Source organism: Cantharellus anzutake (genome assembly GCF_015039405.1).
Source record: "Cantharellus anzutake strain C23 chromosome Unknown EI90scaffold_1, whole genome shotgun sequence".
Classification (NCBI taxonomy): domain Eukaryota; kingdom Fungi; phylum Basidiomycota; class Agaricomycetes; order Cantharellales; family Hydnaceae; genus Cantharellus; species Cantharellus anzutake.
In genome coordinates, this window is record NW_024066951.1 from 2,289,343 (window position 1) to 2,307,326 (window position 17,984).

The 17,984-nt window shown below is 49.6% G+C and overlaps 4 protein-coding genes across 4 annotated transcripts; all 4 read left to right on the forward strand.

Annotated features, from left to right (window-relative positions):
• Positions 1 to 2,107: 2,107 nt before the first annotated feature.
• On the forward strand, positions 2,108 to 2,935 carry EI90DRAFT_53824 (uncharacterized protein). The gene is made up of 2 exons (XM_039067756.1): positions 2,108 to 2,552; positions 2,608 to 2,935. Exons 1-2 carry the CDS (start codon positions 2,253 to 2,255, stop codon positions 2,755 to 2,757), a joined length of 450 nt encoding a protein of 149 aa, XP_038924056.1. The 5' UTR covers positions 2,108 to 2,252; the 3' UTR covers positions 2,758 to 2,935.
• On the forward strand, positions 2,877 to 5,864 carry EI90DRAFT_53747 (uncharacterized protein). Its single transcript, XM_039067754.1, has 3 exons — positions 2,877 to 2,954; positions 3,014 to 4,601; positions 4,649 to 5,864. The coding sequence occupies exons 2-3, from the start codon at positions 3,168 to 3,170 to the stop codon at positions 5,855 to 5,857; spliced, it is 2,643 nt and encodes an 880-aa protein (XP_038924057.1). The 5' UTR covers positions 2,877 to 2,954; positions 3,014 to 3,167; the 3' UTR covers positions 5,858 to 5,864.
• A 1,437-nt stretch (positions 5,865 to 7,301) lies between these two features.
• EI90DRAFT_3028510 (uncharacterized protein) lies at positions 7,302 to 7,901 on the forward strand. The gene has a single exon (XM_039058069.1). It carries the CDS (start codon positions 7,411 to 7,413, stop codon positions 7,843 to 7,845), a length of 435 nt encoding a protein of 144 aa, XP_038924058.1. The 5' UTR covers positions 7,302 to 7,410; the 3' UTR covers positions 7,846 to 7,901.
• A 1,665-nt stretch (positions 7,902 to 9,566) lies between these two features.
• On the forward strand, positions 9,567 to 10,615 carry EI90DRAFT_53860 (uncharacterized protein). Its single transcript, XM_039067757.1, has 4 exons — positions 9,567 to 9,581; positions 9,637 to 9,935; positions 9,995 to 10,158; positions 10,211 to 10,615. Exons 2-4 carry the CDS (start codon positions 9,809 to 9,811, stop codon positions 10,562 to 10,564), a joined length of 645 nt encoding a protein of 214 aa, XP_038924059.1. The 5' UTR covers positions 9,567 to 9,581; positions 9,637 to 9,808; the 3' UTR covers positions 10,565 to 10,615.
• The last annotated feature ends 7,369 nt before the right edge of the window (positions 10,616 to 17,984 follow it).

A 17,984-nucleotide genomic window follows, 5' to 3' on the forward strand; every position in this document is an offset into this window, starting at 1 on the left:
GCTAGTTTTGGATATTACATGTTGTTGAGTGGGGGCACTTAACCGTCGATTTGATCCCGGTCATCCTCCGATTTCACGAGACTCAAAGTGGGGACCAAGGCCACGGATGTCGACAGTATCACCAACTCATTTAGAGTGTAACTACCTTCTACCGCTTAATCCAGAAAATCTTTTTCCTATCCCGAACAACAACGGGCTATATGGACGTTCTATCCGAAGAGCGTCGTCTCTGATGTAAATCGAAAATATTGGCTGATAGTCCGAATGGTCCTCAAGGATTGGAGCCTTCGGGTCCATTGCTGTCCGCTTCGCATCGCTTTTTGAGGCGAATGATGTAGGAGTGTCGTCTGGGACCCTTGTTTTGATCTTGGAATCGTGCAATCATTTCTGCTGACCGACCACTTTCATCACGGCATTTTATCCCCGCAACTATGATTACTCTCCATACCGTGAAGTTTGCAAGAGAGTTTTGACATTGGGCGCCTATTCTTGTGCGGGTTCGCCGAAGAGGCACGAGAGCATCGGGTATGATAGGAAAGGAAGGTCGAAGCACGGGGGTTGATTACGAGTGGGTGGCGGAAGGCAGAAGAGGCCGGAGATAGTTTGGCGCGTAGTGCAAAGACGATTGAGATGTAGGTACGCGAACCACCGAAAGCATTTACAAAACACGCTGGCCAGACACATGCGACCCGACGCGCAGATGGGTTGTCCCGAAAAATTAACGTTTCGGGAGTTTTAAGGACCCGTTCCCAAGTTTCGCGGAAGAAAAGGAGATACGAATAAGCCTATGTTTCCAACACAACCACCTCATAGCAGAACGGTAATATACAAAAAAAGATGGCGATGAGACATCGGTGGAGGCCTTGTACAGTAATATGAATCGGTCGCCGTCGTTTCTGCCTGCTTGTATCCAGAGGCAGGGCACTTGACAGGGATCATCATCATTGGTTGAGCTCCTTGGACTGAAGTGAGTTTTGTGTGCACCTCAGCAAGAACCGGCGTCGCGTTAACGAACCGCGGCCCAACCGCTGTGGGACCCTTCAACGCGCCCACTTGGTGTCGAGCGGTCCCACGACACATGTCGGCAAGGTTGGAAGTCAGGCTCGATCTCCGGGCGTTGTGAGTACAAAACCCATGCCTGAGTAAGAGTGCCACATGGAGACCTGCATGGGTTGGACGTGTAAGGGGCAGGTTCTCTGTGCGCACTCACACTTGGTGAATTAACAGGGATACGGAATAGAGCGTCCCAACGAAATTGCGTCAGGGTTTCTCAGCCAGAGTGAGGACGACCGGACGGTTGTGTGTCGACTGGAGTCAAGCCTAGATATTGAAAGAATTGGACCCGGAAGATTGACATGGTGATTGACATGGGTATGAGGTAGGCAGGTTGCCAGCCTCTGCTAGCATAGACTCGGTATGAGGTGTTATAAAAGACAACTTCGAGCTAGATGGCGTAGTCCTAGATGTCCAGTGAAAACGAATGCTAATTGCTGCACTGTGGTTCAAAAGACGCCAGAATTTGGCGAAAGAGCATCGGCAAGAGAATGTACAGTACCGCGTCGGAGCTGGCCGAACTCATCGACCAATGACGGATCAGCCGAAGGTCCCGACACCTAAAAACGGTCAACCCAACACGACAACTCAAAAGTGGAGCAGCATTTGGGCAACGCCTTATCAGAGAGATTAAGGACACCCGAATCGGACTTATTTCTTTATTTTCTCACCTTATTTTTGTGTATTTATCTCGACCCCTGCCCTTGGCGCTCTCACGAGCAGCCTACAGTTTGCAGGTTAAATATCCAGAATAAACAACAACAACAATCAGCCGAAGGTCGCTTCCGTTGTGAACGCATTGCTTTCTAAACTGGTGCTACCGATGTGTCGGCTTGCAGGTTCGTTTTCAGCACCGTGGTTGATAATAGGATCAGAGCGGTAAGTATCAAGCCTCTATACTTGTCCGAGGCGGCCACTTAGCGGCATCCTACTAGTAAAGCTCATGTGAAAGCTGATTGCACTCCAAGACCCTGATGAAAGGCTAATCTGGATCCCAGCCTGCCCCACCGGCGCTTACCGCCCACTCTCTGTGCCTCGATATGACGTCCCATAGTCTTTGCTCGTTCATATCTAGTTCTTATTCCTAATAACATTCATCCTGCTTCCAGTTCTAGGCGGCATGATACTGGGTCATGCCACTGCTAAAATTCGCCGCTGATACTGGATCAGAGGTCTGTATGGCGTCAACCAAATAGTCAATGCATATATCATATCCTTCCTTCCATAATAAGATAGCCCTCGTGGCTCTAGCTTCTGAGCGATTAGGGGCTCACACGTGCGTTGCGCGCCCAAAGCTCTCTCCTCCATCCATTTGTCTGTTATCGACTATGTCGCAGCAGCAAGAGGCCGAAACCCCGAGGCAAAAGACCAATGATCTCCTTGCAGCGGGGGGTAACCTGGCGGTGTTAACTCTTAGAGGTGTCAATGCTACCGCAGGTTGGTGTCCACCCTTAAAGGATGCGACTAGTGCTGCGCTCTTCATCTACGATGAGGTTAAAGTTGGTAATGATTTATGTCCACGAATGAAAGCTCACGCTGGTTTGCGCCATGTAGAAGCTCAAGGAGAACGCAAAGGAATGGACTGATTTCGGTGAATACGTAGCGACCACCATGGCCAACGTATCTTCAGCCATAAAGTCCGATGATGTATCAGCGGAAGAGGCAAAGCCATGGGTGGAAAGTGCCACAGAGCTTGATAGGTGAGTCTGTCCGTTCTCGTGGTCTTTGATATCGTACTGACATCAAGTCCCAGCGCGCTACAGAAGATTAAGTCCGAAATTGAAAGACGGGAAAAAGTAGAGAAACGATCGACTATCAGAAAAACATTCTCCTACTTGAGAGACCCGGGAAGAATTAACGACCTAAAGAAAAATTTTGACAAAGCATTGGCATCGTTTCAGGTAGCTTTCCTTACAGTATCCTTCCATAACCGTTCTGATTTCCGGCCGATGCAGGTTAGGACGAACTTGATAACTGGCGCCAAGTTAGCGGCCATAGAACGTCGTCTACACGAAGACAAAATTCTCGATAGTCTCCGATACCCTCATCTTGCTCATGATGATTCCACTCAGGCCTGCCTGGAAGACACTAGGGTTGATCTCATTGAGCGTATCATGGCATGGTGCCGCAACACTGGGGATAGCGAGAACCGGCTGATGCTGTTGACTGCTGTGGCCGGTGCTGGGAAGACTTCGATTGCACTCACGATAGCAGAACGATGTGCCAGCGAAGGGGACGTTACCCTGTTACTTCCTTTCTTCTTTAAAGCGGGCGAACGGTCGCGGCCTGATTTTCTATTCAGTGGCATGGCTCGAGCTTTGGCAGACCATGACCCCGTTTATCGCACTTTCATTACCTCTGCTCTTCGAAACGACCCTAGTCTCTCAACAGCTTCATTTGCGATGCAGTTCAAGAAATTGGTGGCTCCATCTCTACTCCATAAACCTCCGCCTTCCGACCGTCCTATGGTGATCATCATCGATGCTTTAGATGAATGTGACAAAGATGCGTTCGAGTCCCTTGCCGAAATTCTTGGGGATGAAGTGCCCAGGCTGCCATCTTCCATAAAATTCTTCATCACATCGAGACAATTTGATCTCGTCAATCGCTACCTCTCCCCCAATTACCCTATTGATCGACTCACTATTGATCTCTTGGATGAGGCCAATGTGCAGGACTGTGCTAGATTCATACACTTCCAGCTGCAAAAGCTAAAGAAATTACATCAGGATCTACAACGTGATCTTAAGGATGAGGATAAAATGGTGCAGGAGATCTCGGAACGAGCAAATGGGTTGTTTATCTGGATCAGCACCATCTTTCGCTACATGAAGATGACCAACCAGGATCCTATGGGGACACTAAAAAGTCTGCTTGACACTGGTGCCAAACGACCAGAGGTCCCTGCTGAGAAGATGATGGAAGACTTGTATACAAGCATCTTGAAGAAGTGTGCTTGGGAGGTTGAAAAATTTGCGCACGATTACCCAATCGTGATGGGAGCAATCTTCGTTGCTCAGGAGCCTCTGTCCATCACAGCCTGGGACTCAATTTTGTCGCCTTTCCTCAAGTCTCCTGTTCGATATGCGTTGGCTGAACTTTCACCTCTGCTCTCAGGAGTTGAGGATCCCTACGTTCCGATTCGCATCTTACACCAATCTTTCCGCGATTTTATCGTCAATCGGATCGATCCCCAAACAATCAGCTCTCGTTGCACTCCCATAGCTGTGGGGGTGGAGAATGCCAGGGTCGCCCTGCGATGTACCGAGATTTTGAACAAGGATCTCTGCTCTGTAAAGGGCTTAGGACTGATTGAAAACTTGTCCGAAAAAGAAGACATGCCGCCCATTCCTCCATCGGAGTTATCTGAGCACTTTCGTTACGCATGTCACCACATCGTTCACCACCTAAATAGAATCAAGGAACCATCAGAGGAGCTTGCTGGGTCAGTTGGTTTGTTTCTGAGTCAGGAAGCAACTCGGTGGGTGGAAGTCTGTGTGCGGATGGAACGCTATGTCAGTATCTCATTGCTCCCGGAGTGGACTAAGGTACGGGTTATGAATTGTGTTAAAGAAACTACCTCATGGTCTTCTAGTTGGTTATTGACCACAGGCCTCTTAGTGCACTGGCTAATGTGCTTACCCAGCTTCCGCCGAATTTCGCATTTTTTTCAAGATCCCAGGAGGCATATGAGACAGCAAACGATTCTGCTGTACTCTGCCGTTTTCTTTTTTCTGTGGACTCAAGTTCGTACACTCCAGATTTGGCTAGGTCACTAAACAGTCTATATTATGCCCTTGACGAACTCGGACAGCACTCGGAGGCACTCCCATTCATTGAAGAAAGTGTCAAACTCCGACGCCAGTTAGTTGCCGTTAACCCAGGATCATACACCCCGGATTTGGCCAGCTCACTCAACAATCTATGTGGTGCTCTTTCCAATCTCGGACGGCACTCGGAGGCACTCCCATTCATCGAAGAAAGTGTCAAACTCTACCGCCAGCTAGTTGCCGTTAACCCAGGATCATACACCCCGGATTTGGCCAGCTCACTCAACAATCTATGTGGTGCTCTTTCCAATCTCGGACGGCACTCGGAGGCACTCCCATTCATTGAAGAAAGTGTCAAACTCCGACGCCAGTTAGTTGCCGTTAACCCAGGATCATACACCCCGGATTTGGCCGAGTCACTCAACAATCTATATGATGTTCTTTCCGATCTCGGACGGCACTCGGAGGCACTCCCATTCATTGAAGAAAGTGTCAAACTCCGACGCCAGTTAGTTGCCGTTAACCCAGGATCATACACCCTGGCCAGCTCACTCAACAATCTATGTGGTGCTCTTTCCAATCTCGGACGGCACTCGGAGGCACTCCCATTCATCGAAGAAAGTGTCAAACTCTACCACCAGTTAGTTGCCGTTAACCCAGGATCATACACCCCGGATTTGGCCATGTCACTCAACAATCTATGTGGTGCTCTTTCCAATCTCGGACGGCACTCGGAGGCACTCCCATTCATCGAAGAAAGTGTCAAACTCTACCGCCAGCTAGTTGCCGTTAACCCAGGATCATACACCCCGGATTTGGCCGCGTCACTCAACAATCTATATTATGCTCTTTCCAATCTCGGACGGCACTCGGAGGCACTCCCATTCATCGAAGAAAGTGTCAAACTCTACCGCCAGCTAGTTGCTGTTAACCCAGGAGCATATGCCCCAAAATTGGCCAACTCGCTCAAGGATCTACATAATGCTCTTACCAATCTCGGACGTCATTCTGAGGCACAAATGGTCCAGATTTGAGCATGTTCTCCTCGTCATTGCATCGGCCACTTTACTGCCTGCACATGGCAGGCAAGCTTGAATTGGTATATTCGGCTCGACATCAACCTCAATTTTTTGCAAACCATCGAAAAAATATTTACAGGGTTGGCCACGCTACACCCATAACAAATCACAGTTGCAGCTTTCAATCCTAATATCGTATCCATTTCCTTTAACAAATTTTTTCTCATTGGTGTTGTACTGATCTATGTTTCTGTATCACGGATGATGTCAAGGTTAGGATCGATCGATGATGCAAATTGGTTGAGACGAAGCCCAAGTCAATTGGCGGTCGAACGCTGCGGCCACTTGGTCCACTTAATTAAGTCAGATTCTAGCTTACCGCGTGCTGTTCCCAACACTTTATGACCCAACCAAATTTCGCTGTCTCGAATCCTATGATGACTGCCCATTCCTAGTTCAGGTACGACCCGTGTTTGACCAGCGCTGTATTACCACATCTCGTGGCTAGATAGATATGCATTGTCATGTCTCCTGGTAACCACTTGTGCACTACATGACCAGTGCTACTACTGGATGTCGTTCATCAAATGACGAAATCCAGACATGATGTGCACTTCCAGTGATTCCCTGCCTTGAAGACCTGACTGTCCTCTCCTGCCGAAAACTTTTGTTCGGTAAGCGGGATAGTGAATTAATAAGGTTGGTCCCAACCCTGGAGTGGACCGGCTCCGCAACCGTGCGCCACCCGGATCATAATTAGGAAGTTGATGTCGATTACTATGTCCAGCTTCGTGAATCGATCAACATGAATTACTTAGCACTCTAGATTGAATGAGGAAGCGCGCTAATGGAGCGATAAATTAACGCCGCTTGCCCTGACACTTGATATTGCCCGGCACGAAACCGCCGTGATTATTGGTGTCCGATTTTGGCGTTCAAGTAAGGACAACCCTGCTTGGCAGATATCCTTGTTCATGTTCAAAAGTGCAATAAAACCCCACTTCTACAACGAGCTCAGTGGCAGACAATCCTTTGCATATGCTCTCTCTTCGCCCTCCAACTTGCTCTAGAGGCTATAGTTTCGGATATGATTGCGCTGACATACATGCTTCCAGGCTCGCTGCCTTGGCTGACGGCGCTTGCACTCCCAAACTCGTACGGCAACACGAATGACCTAACAACACCTTCGGATGCGCCAGCTGTCCCAGCTATTCGATGACCTGGATTATTCTGAAAGCCTTCAGTCTACCTTCTGTGCGCGTGATACTCGTGGAGGCCCGATGGAACGCCAGTGAAGTATTCGAGTATTCGACAGCGTCATTACTAAGTCTAGAGGGCCACCTAGCCTGCTATTCCTATCCTAGCCTGTGCATCAAATTGGATACAGTATTACCACACGTTGCAAAGCAGACGCCGTTCCTCACTAGTGACATCATAATCCCTTCCACAACACCACTATTCCCAAGTACTCTAGGTTTGACCGTGAACTCTCCTGCGATTGACACTACAAAGCCTCAAATTCATTGCAGCCAATCTGTGTGGTCAGTAGCTTTGGTTCCTGAAATAGTATGGCGACTGAACACTGGAAGTGCATGCGTGTACTGAGCAAAATTAAGACGCCAACAGATCCACCACAATCTCTATACCCAATCTTCTCCCGCTATTGCTCCGGTCGTCATTCCGGAAAGCGGGGCTATAGAATTGCTCTTATAGCTCGATGTGTACAACCCCTACAAGCAGCCGTGGGTGAGATTAATGGTTACGAAGGTGGTGAAGCGGTCGCATTCGCTGTTAAACAATATAAAAAAGCAGAAGTTTCCCGCGTTTTCGAGGAAATCAAGGTAAAGTGGCCAGGAGCTGTGATCCGCGATGCTATCCACAATATCGCACATAGAATCTCGAGACCATTCCTGCAACTGACCCAGCAGAATACAGGCAAGCTTTCCACCGGTCCTGGTGCCGTTGCTTCGTTGTTAAGTGGCCTGCCCTTCGCGTTGGGCTAATAATGTTTTTGGCCGATTGGGCGTATGAAAAAAAAAAAACCAACAGACGAATCGGCTCAGACAAATATTCTGGGTGGCTTTGTGTTTAATTCTACCGTTCCGCGAGTACTTACGCCATTAACAAGCTAGGATACCCCAAGGCGTATTGATATTTACGTGAGCGCCTGAACATTTTCTGCTCTCCGACATTCCCCCAGATTCAATGGTTAAATTCATAGTTCTGCTACAGCCGCATGGAGAGCCCTTCTGGCGTTTGCTGCACTTTCTGCAGAAAAACATTGTGTTTGATCGCTGTCACGAAGCCTGAATAAAAAAAAATTTGGGAAGGATAACATTCATGTAGTTAATCGCGAGTCTAGATTTGACATTTCAAGACAAAACGTACTCAGTAGTGGAAGATGCAGAAAGCGTTTGGTACTCCGGAGTGGGACACGAATCCAGATATCGTTTTGAACCCAGCAGATGTCGCCGTGTATTGACCTCTGGACACAGCTAACGGTCCCATTGCAGGCGTAGTGATACCTTGCCCCTCAGCATGGACATGGGAGATCGGTACGTCATATCGCACAGGCCCGGAAAGAAAATCGTCGTCTCCGGGCTTTCTAAGTATATTGGAGGCGGTGACGATTTCACCACGCTCCGCAAACGTCATAAGCAAATCTCGTAGCGGGATTGACTTATAGAGGCGATAGATTTTGAGCGGACATTCCACGGGATGGTTGGGACCACACTGTACACACCGTCAAGGACGTTCCAACCACGTCAGCGTTCTCTGCGACCTGATTAATTTCTCGTAGGTGGTGCATGCAGGATCTCCTCGAACCAAATAACGCCTGGACATAAAAGACCACCGCAGAGATTACAGTTGGGCGGGTCCTTTAACGATACCCCTTTCACCAAGCTTGATGCATGGCCAAGTGCGGGACAGAGAAGATCAGCGTCGTTATGTTCGCGATGACCACATGAGGTGCAGAGTGTGTCTAGCACAAAGAGTTTGGTGGATGGTGTGACATAACTTCTCTGTACGCGAGACCATGGACGTTCTGGGTGACGGTAGTATATCGCATACAATTCGTGCAAAAAATAACGGAATTGAGGCACGGAATCGAATTTGAATAAGGAGTGATGAACAATGTAGGCCGGGGCAGACAAACCCGATATGACAAAGGGAGCCCAATTTCTTTAAAAGTCTCACGGGTCGGAGCGTGCGAATGTGTAGAAAGCACATAGGAACGTGCGACACCTATCACGGTGTAGTGGCTCGAGCTAGTTGTGGGAGCGGTGATGAGAAGGGGTAGATTATTAAGTATGGAGGGCTGTAAAATAAAGGGTAAATGAAATAATTAAACGAAGGGATCGAGTAAAGTTCACATGCGAGGAGGTCATGGTCCGGTTATGACAGAAGGTGTGTACGGAGTTGTCGGCCCGTGTCCTGAATGTATGAGTGGTCGCACTGCCACGACACATCGGGGCCGCGAGGCAATAAACCTGAACCACCACCACCACTGACATAGAGGCTGGAGCCTTATCCATCGCGAGGATGCCACCAGAGAAATGCGGATGGTTTCTCACTCCGGGAACTGGCCCATTTCATCTCTCTTTTGATCTGCCAAAGGACTTCATTGCATCGGAGGACCGGAAGCTGTCCATTCCCAGATATCGTGAGGCTCTCTGCCTTCTGCATGCCCTCCACATGAGACACGGGGTTGTGGGCCATGCCATTGTTACCTTGCACCGTAAGTCTGTCAACGGCGAAGATCGTGTGGTGAAGACGTTAGCCTGGCTAGACAGATTTCATGCAGAGCGCTATAGAGAGGTTTTGGAGTTCATTGAGTACAAAGGGGTTGACAATCTACTGAAGGCATTGCACAAAAAGTATTTCATTGTGGGAGACGATGAGCTCTCTGTGCATGGATTACTCCGACCTTTACAATCTGAGACCGATATCACGACACTCAGGAATATGAAGCATCACTCCCTCGCTGACTGTGTCTTATCTTGCATGCCAATTACCAATAGAGTTGGGGTTTCTATCTGGGAGGAAACATCACTTGTGCGGATTTTTGACGCATTGGTGGAAATCGTCGAGCGTAAGTGACCCAGTGTCAGTGGTTACTTTTCAATACCCAGTCCTCACCCACTTTCCCAGAAATTGAACGCATGGAGGATATAGGCTTATACCACGGGGATGTCAGTGAAGGGAACATTTTTACTGGCACTCGTGACGGAAAGAACAAGGCATGGTTGGGTGATCTTGAATTTGAGTGTGTTGACAGATTGGACGGAGACGATACTGAGAAAGCCAAGCTATCTGTATGTTGTTCCAGACTTTTGGTCTTGTGCACTTTATAATCCTCTGGATCAGGGCACATCCTCCTTCATGTCGGAAGCAGTACTCGTTGCAATTTATTCGGGGCAGACACACTCACAATCTGGTGTAGATGATTTAGAGTCTCTGATGTGGGTACTGCTCTGGTTCTTCTATCACACCTGTCCACATGAGAACGAACGGGGATGGACTCACCTTCTGTACAACATGAATTTTGTCTCCCACACTTCTCCGCCTCCTTCCATGGAGGCCGATGGAAAGTGCCTCAAGTTGAGACCGGTATCGGTGCGGGGGCAAGATCCATTGTACTTCTTTCTCAGTGATGCTTATTTAGCAAGCCTTATGAAATCTACAACCAAGCAAGTGTACCACCTGCCACCGGGGGGCTAAAATGGGCCCCAGGCGCTCTTGTCACTCTATTCCAGGATATCTGGGGTCTTGAGGGCTGGAAACGCCTTCAACCAGCTCTCATGTACTGGGAAGACCCTCCATCAAAGCATATGAACGATCAAGAAAGGCTGGAAGAGTTCAGAGCACTTGCATCTGGTGTAAAAAAAAGACTGCATACCGCTAGTGCAGACGCATCTCAGTTCTATCCAAGTAATAAGGTTCTTCCTGGGCAACAAAGTCCACGTATGTCATATCCATCCCCGGCCATCGACTTCCGGTCCCTCCGATCCCTCCGGTCTAACTCCACTCCTCCCTCACTAACCTCGGAGCTCCCATATTCCGCAATCCCCTCGGTACCCCTTGATGGTCACCACCCCCTCATTTCAATTTATTACCTACACCTCCCTAAGTACGGAGCCCCGAAGACTTCCGGACAGCTCCGACGTCCGCTAGTGCACCCCCGCCTCCGCTGGGCAATACACTCGCCTGCCCTGCAGAGCCCACCTTCGGGCCTATCCCTCCTTCCCGTTTCTGGGTTATCGCCTGCCTTTCCGCTAACCCCGCGACCCGACTCGTCGGTAATATTCAGTCAGCTAATGTTTAAACCCCATTAGCTCCGCTCCGTTCGGCTCTGCCAATTGCGGACCCATCTTCGCTGTAACCATATATATCCCACTTGTACATAGGTTACACCCTCAGTAATAAAATCAACTAGAGTTACCCCCTTTGGTTCTGATTGCCAGTCAGTAAGTTAGGGCACGGACGTGTCACTAGGCACAGCGCTCTTGGCAGAAGTCGCTGAGGCCAAAGCCCTCCGCTACGGAGACACTCCTTCGTCTCGAATCTGGTCTCTGACAACGTAGTTGTCATATCTAGTATTAATCATTCTAATGCCATGTTCCGAAACATCCTCCCGTCCCCAGTGACATTCTTCCATATTCGTATCCCATTGTCATCATTTGGGGACATGTGTACAACAACAAAATTTGCTTTTGGACTAGGCTACTACTGTTATGACGGTTCCCCTCAAACTGAATGGCAGTGTCTTCAGCATTTCAGTGCAAGGACAATGAGATTAGTATATGCAAGGAGTGCTGTCAGTATCTACACATATGATTGTTGTGGTTTCAAATAAGGTCTTTGGCTCGATCACCGTGCAAGCTCTCTGTTTTCTGAGGAACCATGTCTCTCTGATTTCCGCCACCGGATTTTATGGTGAGCGTTGACTGATATGGAGTGACTTGCGTGAAAAGTGGCATAGGATTAAGTATCTTGTTTGAAGCGCCGTGCAATCGTGGGCAGTGGGAGTTCGGCAAGATTAGGTGAAGAATGAAGCAGAGTAATGCGTGGCTTTGCCATCTCTTTACCTGCACCACCTTGCTGAAGCAAATGCAGCTGGAAGGACGTGATGACGTCGCTACCAAAAGTCTACTTAGGATGGAATTGACATCATTGCCAGCTTTAGATATCAAATGCCACTGAGCCGGGCTTCTTCTCACTTTCTTACCCACAGTAGGTTGTGCCTTAGGATAGGGTGTTTACACACAGGGCTGTGGGCTATAGAGAGAGGGGTCATGGGGACCCAGGGTCCGTCCCCTGACAAACCACCTCTTCCAAGAGATGGGCTCCCACGTCCGACAATGATGAGATGGAAGGTGATGTCACGACCCGACATATCTGTCACTTCCATCAACGTGTCCTAGTGCCACTTGGCCCATCCCGCCCGCTATCATCATCATCCGTCCACCCGTCACCCTCATCCACACTTCCTCCCCCACGTGCGTACCTTCCAACCTAGGTTGCCCACTTCGTTGTTGTCTGCCCACCAGCCGGACGGCTTGCTAGACGGCCGGATGGCCTTTTCTCTTTTGTCCACTTGCGGACTATTGTTCCTCCTTTTGTTTCTTGCTTGCCTTTTGTTGACCAAGTTTGCCGATATTAACTATTTGTCTCTTTCTTCATTCATTAATATTGTGCTTGATCCGCCACTCCTTCCGGGCCAGTCTTATTTAGTTACTTGTGTTTATAACGCATGTAGGTTACACCGGATGTACCTCAGTTTGTATATCGACTTGGATTCCCCCTCTAGACTCCTCTCCTCATTGTAAGGCTTCTGTCTGAAATTGGGACACCAACGTAAGAACGAAGCGCAGCGCTCCACCCAAGTCACTGAAGCTAAAGTCCTGCCCCTCCGACCTTACGAGTCCAGATGACTTCGCGCACCTCGTGGGTCACCCAGATACACGTCTGACACATTCCTGACAGTATATACGGACTCAAATCGCTCTTACGTTCTTTCCTTGCTCTATCATTGTTTCACTGAACTATGTCTAGAGCTTATCAGACCCGTTCACAGATGTGCACTGAACCTGGTTCTTCTAGGCTTCCAGGTCTCGGTACGCTTGAAGAACTTCTGCACAGACACGACCTAGACCCTTCTGAACATCCGCCATTCCAAAGCTATATGGCTGACCGTGACGACCCTACCTCCTCCTCCACTCCTGCACCCTCCCATCGATTTCATTGTTCCATATTCCAAGACCATGATGAGGCAGCTGCTGTCGAGAGAGATGTCGATCCGGACAGCCAAGCTGATGACTATGACCCTGAAGCTTCTCGTAACCCTACTCCATGTCCTGATCCCACTAATCCTCTAGACCTGCCAGATGCCCCACCCAACTGTGGTAATGGTGGTGGTGACGGTGACGGTGACGGTGATGGTGGTGGTGGTGATGACGGTGGTGATGATCCACCTGAGGATCAGCTGCCAGATGACCCTGGTAGCCATGTGTTGGCCCAGTTGACAGACGCTATTGCCGCCCTGTCCTGCTTGACCACTGCCACTCGCCAACCCCCAGACCCCAGCTGTAGGACAAAGCTTTGTGAGCCTGACCAATTTGACGGTACTGACCCTCAGAAACTCCGCACCTTCCTTGTTCAGTGCAAACTCAACTTCCAGAACCGCCCCCAAGCGTTTGTCAATGAGCATACCAAAGTCATCTACACCACGTCATTCCTCAAGGGGATTGCTCTGAGTTGGTTCAAGCCTGAACTTCTTCACAGTAACCCGTGTCGCCGTCCATGCTGGATGGACGACTATGAACTCTTTGTCTGAGAACTTGAAGAGAACTTTGGCCTGCATGACCCATTTGGTGATGCTGAACATCGTCTAAGTACCCTGACCATGTCGGATAATCACAGAATCGCCAAGTACGTTGTCGAGTTTACTTGCAATGCTTCACAGTTACCCAGATATGGTGAGGTTGCCTTGAGGCACCATTTCTACAATGGGTTGCCGGATAGGATCAAGGATGAGATCACTCGTTATGGTAAGCCACACTCACTGCATGACATGCACTCTCTTGCCCAAGATATCAATGGACGATATTAGGAGTGCAAGGGCGAGTTGTCGCACCGCCCGAGAGATCGAGCTACCTCACCCAACTCCTCCAAGCAGAACGCGAAATCGGGCAAGAACCCGAAGTACTCTAAGTCCTCCAACCCTCCTGACTCCACGTCCGACCCCTCCACTTCCGCTGATTGCTCTACCAAGGACCCTAAAAAGTCTAAGGGAAAGCAACCTGACTCTGATCTGTCCTCAAAGCTTGACAAGAGTGGCAAGCTCACCAAAGAAGAATGCCAGCGTTGCTTCGAGAACAACCTCTGCCTCTTCTGTGGGTGCTCTGGGCATGTGGCCAAAGAGTGTCCTAAGTCCTCCTGTGTGGCCAAAGCTAGGGCAGCCCAGGCTGAGGATGTCACGGATTCTGTGGTGGATTCGGACAAGGAAAAAAACTAGATAGTGACCCTCCTCGTACGTCTAGAGTCCTGCACTTGAACGCATCTGGACTATCCACTCTTCATTCTCTTTCTGTTCCAATCTCTTTTTCTCCTTGTTCTGATGATGGTCAATTTCCAACTTCAAGGGAGTGTGCTCCCGGCTCTGATCTGCTTTCTGCTTCAAGGGAGAATGCTCCCGGCTCTGCTCTGTCTTCTTCTTCTGGGGGGTCTGAACCCCATAAAAATCTGTCTTTTCCTTCTTCTCTTCTGACTGAAAACTTTTCCGCTCTTATTGACTCAGGATCTTCTGACACATTTGTAGATACATCCTTCGTCAATAAACACCACATCTCCACGTACCCTGTTGTGCCTCTGCAACTCCATTTGTTTGACAGTACCATGAACTCCATGATTACCCAAGCCGTCAACCTGCCCATCCGATTCGCCACTGGTAAGCTTACTCCAACGACATGCTATGTCACATCGTTGGATGGCTCTTGCGCTATCGTCCTAGGACATGACTGGCTCACCCGACACAATCCGTTGATTGACTGGGTCTCGAGCAGTATAACTTTCTGGATGTCTGAGCAATCCAGTCCAACCACACTGAGCTCTCCTCCCGTAGTTGTGGACCCAGTCCCAACGCAAGGGAATCCAACCTCCAACCCACAGTGTGCATCCGTCCATCAGGCAATCACCATCGAGATCGTCAGTCTGGCTGTGTTCGCCCGGACCACCCGACTCAATGGGTCCATCACTTTCTGCCTGGAAAATCTGTCCACTATAGCAGAGTTGCGCTTGACTTCTATTCCATCTGATCCTGTTGACCTTTCAACTGTTCCCAAGGCTTATCACGAGTTTGCAGATGTCTTCAGTAAGAGTAAAGCCAATACTCTCGCGCCACACCGTGAATATGACCTGAAGATCGAGTTGGAGGAAGGCTCCCATCCTCCCCTTGGCACCCTGTATTCCCTGTCCCAGTCTGAGCTTGAGGCTCTCCATACATTCCTTGACGAGCACTTGGCATCTGGTTTCATCCGTCCTTCGTCTTCAACCCATGCCATGCCAGTGCTCTTTGTCCGCAAAAAAGACGGTTTTCTACGTCTTTGTGTGGACTTCAGGGGCCTCAACAAGATCACAAAGAAAGATAGGTATCCGCTGCCGCATATCTCTGATCTCCTAGACGTTCCTAGCCGTGCGAAGATCTACACCAAGCTTGACCTCTGCCATGCATACCATTTGGTGTGGATAGCAGCGGGCAATGAGTGGAAGACTTCGTTCCACACATGCTATGGATCCTACGAGTGGCTCGTCATGCCATTCAGTCTGACCAACGCACCTGCAGCCTTTCAGTGCTTCGTCAATACCATCTTTGCTGATCTCCTCAACACTTGTGTGGTAGTCTACTTGGACGACATCCTGGTCTATTCGGAAGATGAGACTCAGCATGAGGATCACGTCCGGGAGGTCCTGAGTAGGCTATGCAAGCATGGGTTATTTGCCAATCTGCAGAAGTGCGAATTCTCAACTGACACTACGGAGTATTTGGGCTACATCCTTTCGCCGACTGGTTTGTCCATGTTGCCCAAAAAGATTCAATCCATTCGGGATTGGCCTGAGCCCCATAAGGTCAAGGACATCCAGTCCTTTTTGGGATTTGCAAACTTCTATCGCCGTTTCATCCATGATTATTCCAGTATAGTTCTTCCACTGACCAGACTCACCTGTAAAAATGTGGCTTGGTCTTTCTCTGATGAGTGTCGTTCCACCTTCCTTCGCCTCAAAGAAGCCTTCACATCTGCCCCATCCTTACTCACTGGGTACCTGATTGTGAGGCCCCGGCCCATGTCTATATTCCGCCCACAACATCAGTTGATGTTGTGTTGTGTAATAATTATGTCGCGACGCTAATTTAGTGTCGCGGAAGCTTCTCTATTTATTTGTGCTGAGAATGTATAAGATTGTATATAAACCCTCGGGGTAGCTGTAAAAGGCAGATTAGCCTTTACTTCTACCCCGTCAATATACAGCCAAATCAAGCATATACTTAGACGGATTACTGAGGCCTGAGGCGAACGGGGGAACGGAACGTTACCGTCCCCAAACTAGTAAGATAACCTTTCACTTTTTTACGCTATTATTCTCTTTCCATTCTCGGCACCGCGTTACCGGCGCCGAAACCCCATTTGGCAACGCACGCGTCGTCGGCCCCTGACAATGCGCGACTTCAATCAAGTTCTCACACGAACTTGTTGAACAACTCGACACCTCTTCTGGATGTCGTGGAGATACAACACCAGGAGCACGTCCAACGCTCCCGCCAACACGGCCGGCCCCTCCACTAGCCGTAGGGCGGAAGACGACACCACCTCAAGTGATGGTGGCGATCTGGGCCTGCAAGGGCCCAGGGATGCGTCTCAGACGCGTCCCACCTATATGAGAGACGTTGACGAAGTCACAACGTCTGAAGCCCTCGCAGCGGAGACTCTCGCGGCATTCGTCCCAATGCGCGCGTCGCGTCCTCCATCCCCAACCCACTCCCTCGCGTCTGAAACGGCGCGAGTACTAAGAAATCGCGTTGACCAAGTCGACGACGACATCGCCGACTTGAGAGGCGATGTCCGTAACATGAATACCCAGATCTCTGGGAATAGCGACAACATCGCTCGTCTAGATCGTAACATCATTAAGGTGGAGGAAAGACTTAATGAGAAACTTAACGAAATTCTCCTCACGCTCTCTCGACGCGACGAGCCAAAGCCACCCGCAGCAACGGTGGATAACCCATCTGCAAACCCTCCAGTGAACCCAACAACGGGTGGAAACCCCATCGTCGTCTCTGACCAGACGAAAAAAACCGCTGTTGAGGCGCAAGCACCCCAAGAGGTCCCTGTAGTCCCCGTTAATCAAATGGGTCAACAAATCACTAAACCCGCTGTGGAGGCGCAAGCGCCCCAGGAGGTCCCTGTAGTCCCCGTTAATCCAACGGGTCAACCAATCAGTGGGGTCCCCATACCTGGAGGGATCCCCACTGTCCCTGCCGTCGTCACAGAGGCAACAAGTTCACGCGCGTCTGTCGAGGTACAAGAATCTGACGGACGTTTTGTTCCTATCTTTAGTGGAACTAAGCCACCTACCCCGTCGATGGCGCCAGTAACCACTGATGCCAAAGGAAAGGGTAGGGAGATCGACCCAGGACAACTGGCTGGATCATCGATTACAGGGGAGAGTGGAACTTCTCCATTCCATTTCAGGCCAGGCTTCGTGCCCACGCTGTTCATTCTGTCGTCCCAACCCATGAACAGTGGGGTGAAGATACCAAGCATTGACGCTACTCAAACGCGTAATTTCCCTCCCGACCATGGGAGAAAGAAAGCAGTGCCGATGAAGGCCACTGTGGAGACGATACAAGAGGAAGACGGTGACGCGGAAGCCACCAGTGTTCCGTACAATTATTACGCACGAAAAAAACGCCCGATCTACGTCCAGGATCGTGTAGATGACATTGGCGGACAGCCCGCCAAGGTCAGACCTATCTTCGCTAAGCATAGTCTCAGCGAATCTACTTTTGACTTTAACGCCCATCTGGATGCAGACGCAGCATTCGTATACAACGTGGGTCGTGGGGCAAACGGTGAAGACC

Coding starts and splice junctions, on each gene's coding strand:
- EI90DRAFT_53824 (XM_039067756.1), top strand. CDS start 2,253: ATGCATATATCATATCCTTCCTTCCATAATAAGATAGCCCTCGTGGCT. Junction 2,553..2,607: donor TCATCTACGATGAGGTTAAA/GTTGGTAATGAT, acceptor TGCGCCATGTAG/AAGCTCAAGGAGAACGCAAA.
- EI90DRAFT_53747 (XM_039067754.1), top strand. CDS start 3,168: ATGGCATGGTGCCGCAACACTGGGGATAGCGAGAACCGGCTGATGCTG. Junction 4,602..4,648: donor TGCTCCCGGAGTGGACTAAG/GTACGGGTTATG, acceptor ATGGTCTTCTAG/TTGGTTATTGACCACAGGCC.
- EI90DRAFT_3028510 (XM_039058069.1), top strand. CDS start 7,411: ATGGCGACTGAACACTGGAAGTGCATGCGTGTACTGAGCAAAATTAAG.
- EI90DRAFT_53860 (XM_039067757.1), top strand. CDS start 9,809: ATGAAGCATCACTCCCTCGCTGACTGTGTCTTATCTTGCATGCCAATT. Junction 9,936..9,994: donor ATTGGTGGAAATCGTCGAGC/GTAAGTGACCCA, acceptor CCACTTTCCCAG/AAATTGAACGCATGGAGGAT. Junction 10,159..10,210: donor CTGAGAAAGCCAAGCTATCT/GTATGTTGTTCC, acceptor CCTCTGGATCAG/GGCACATCCTCCTTCATGTC.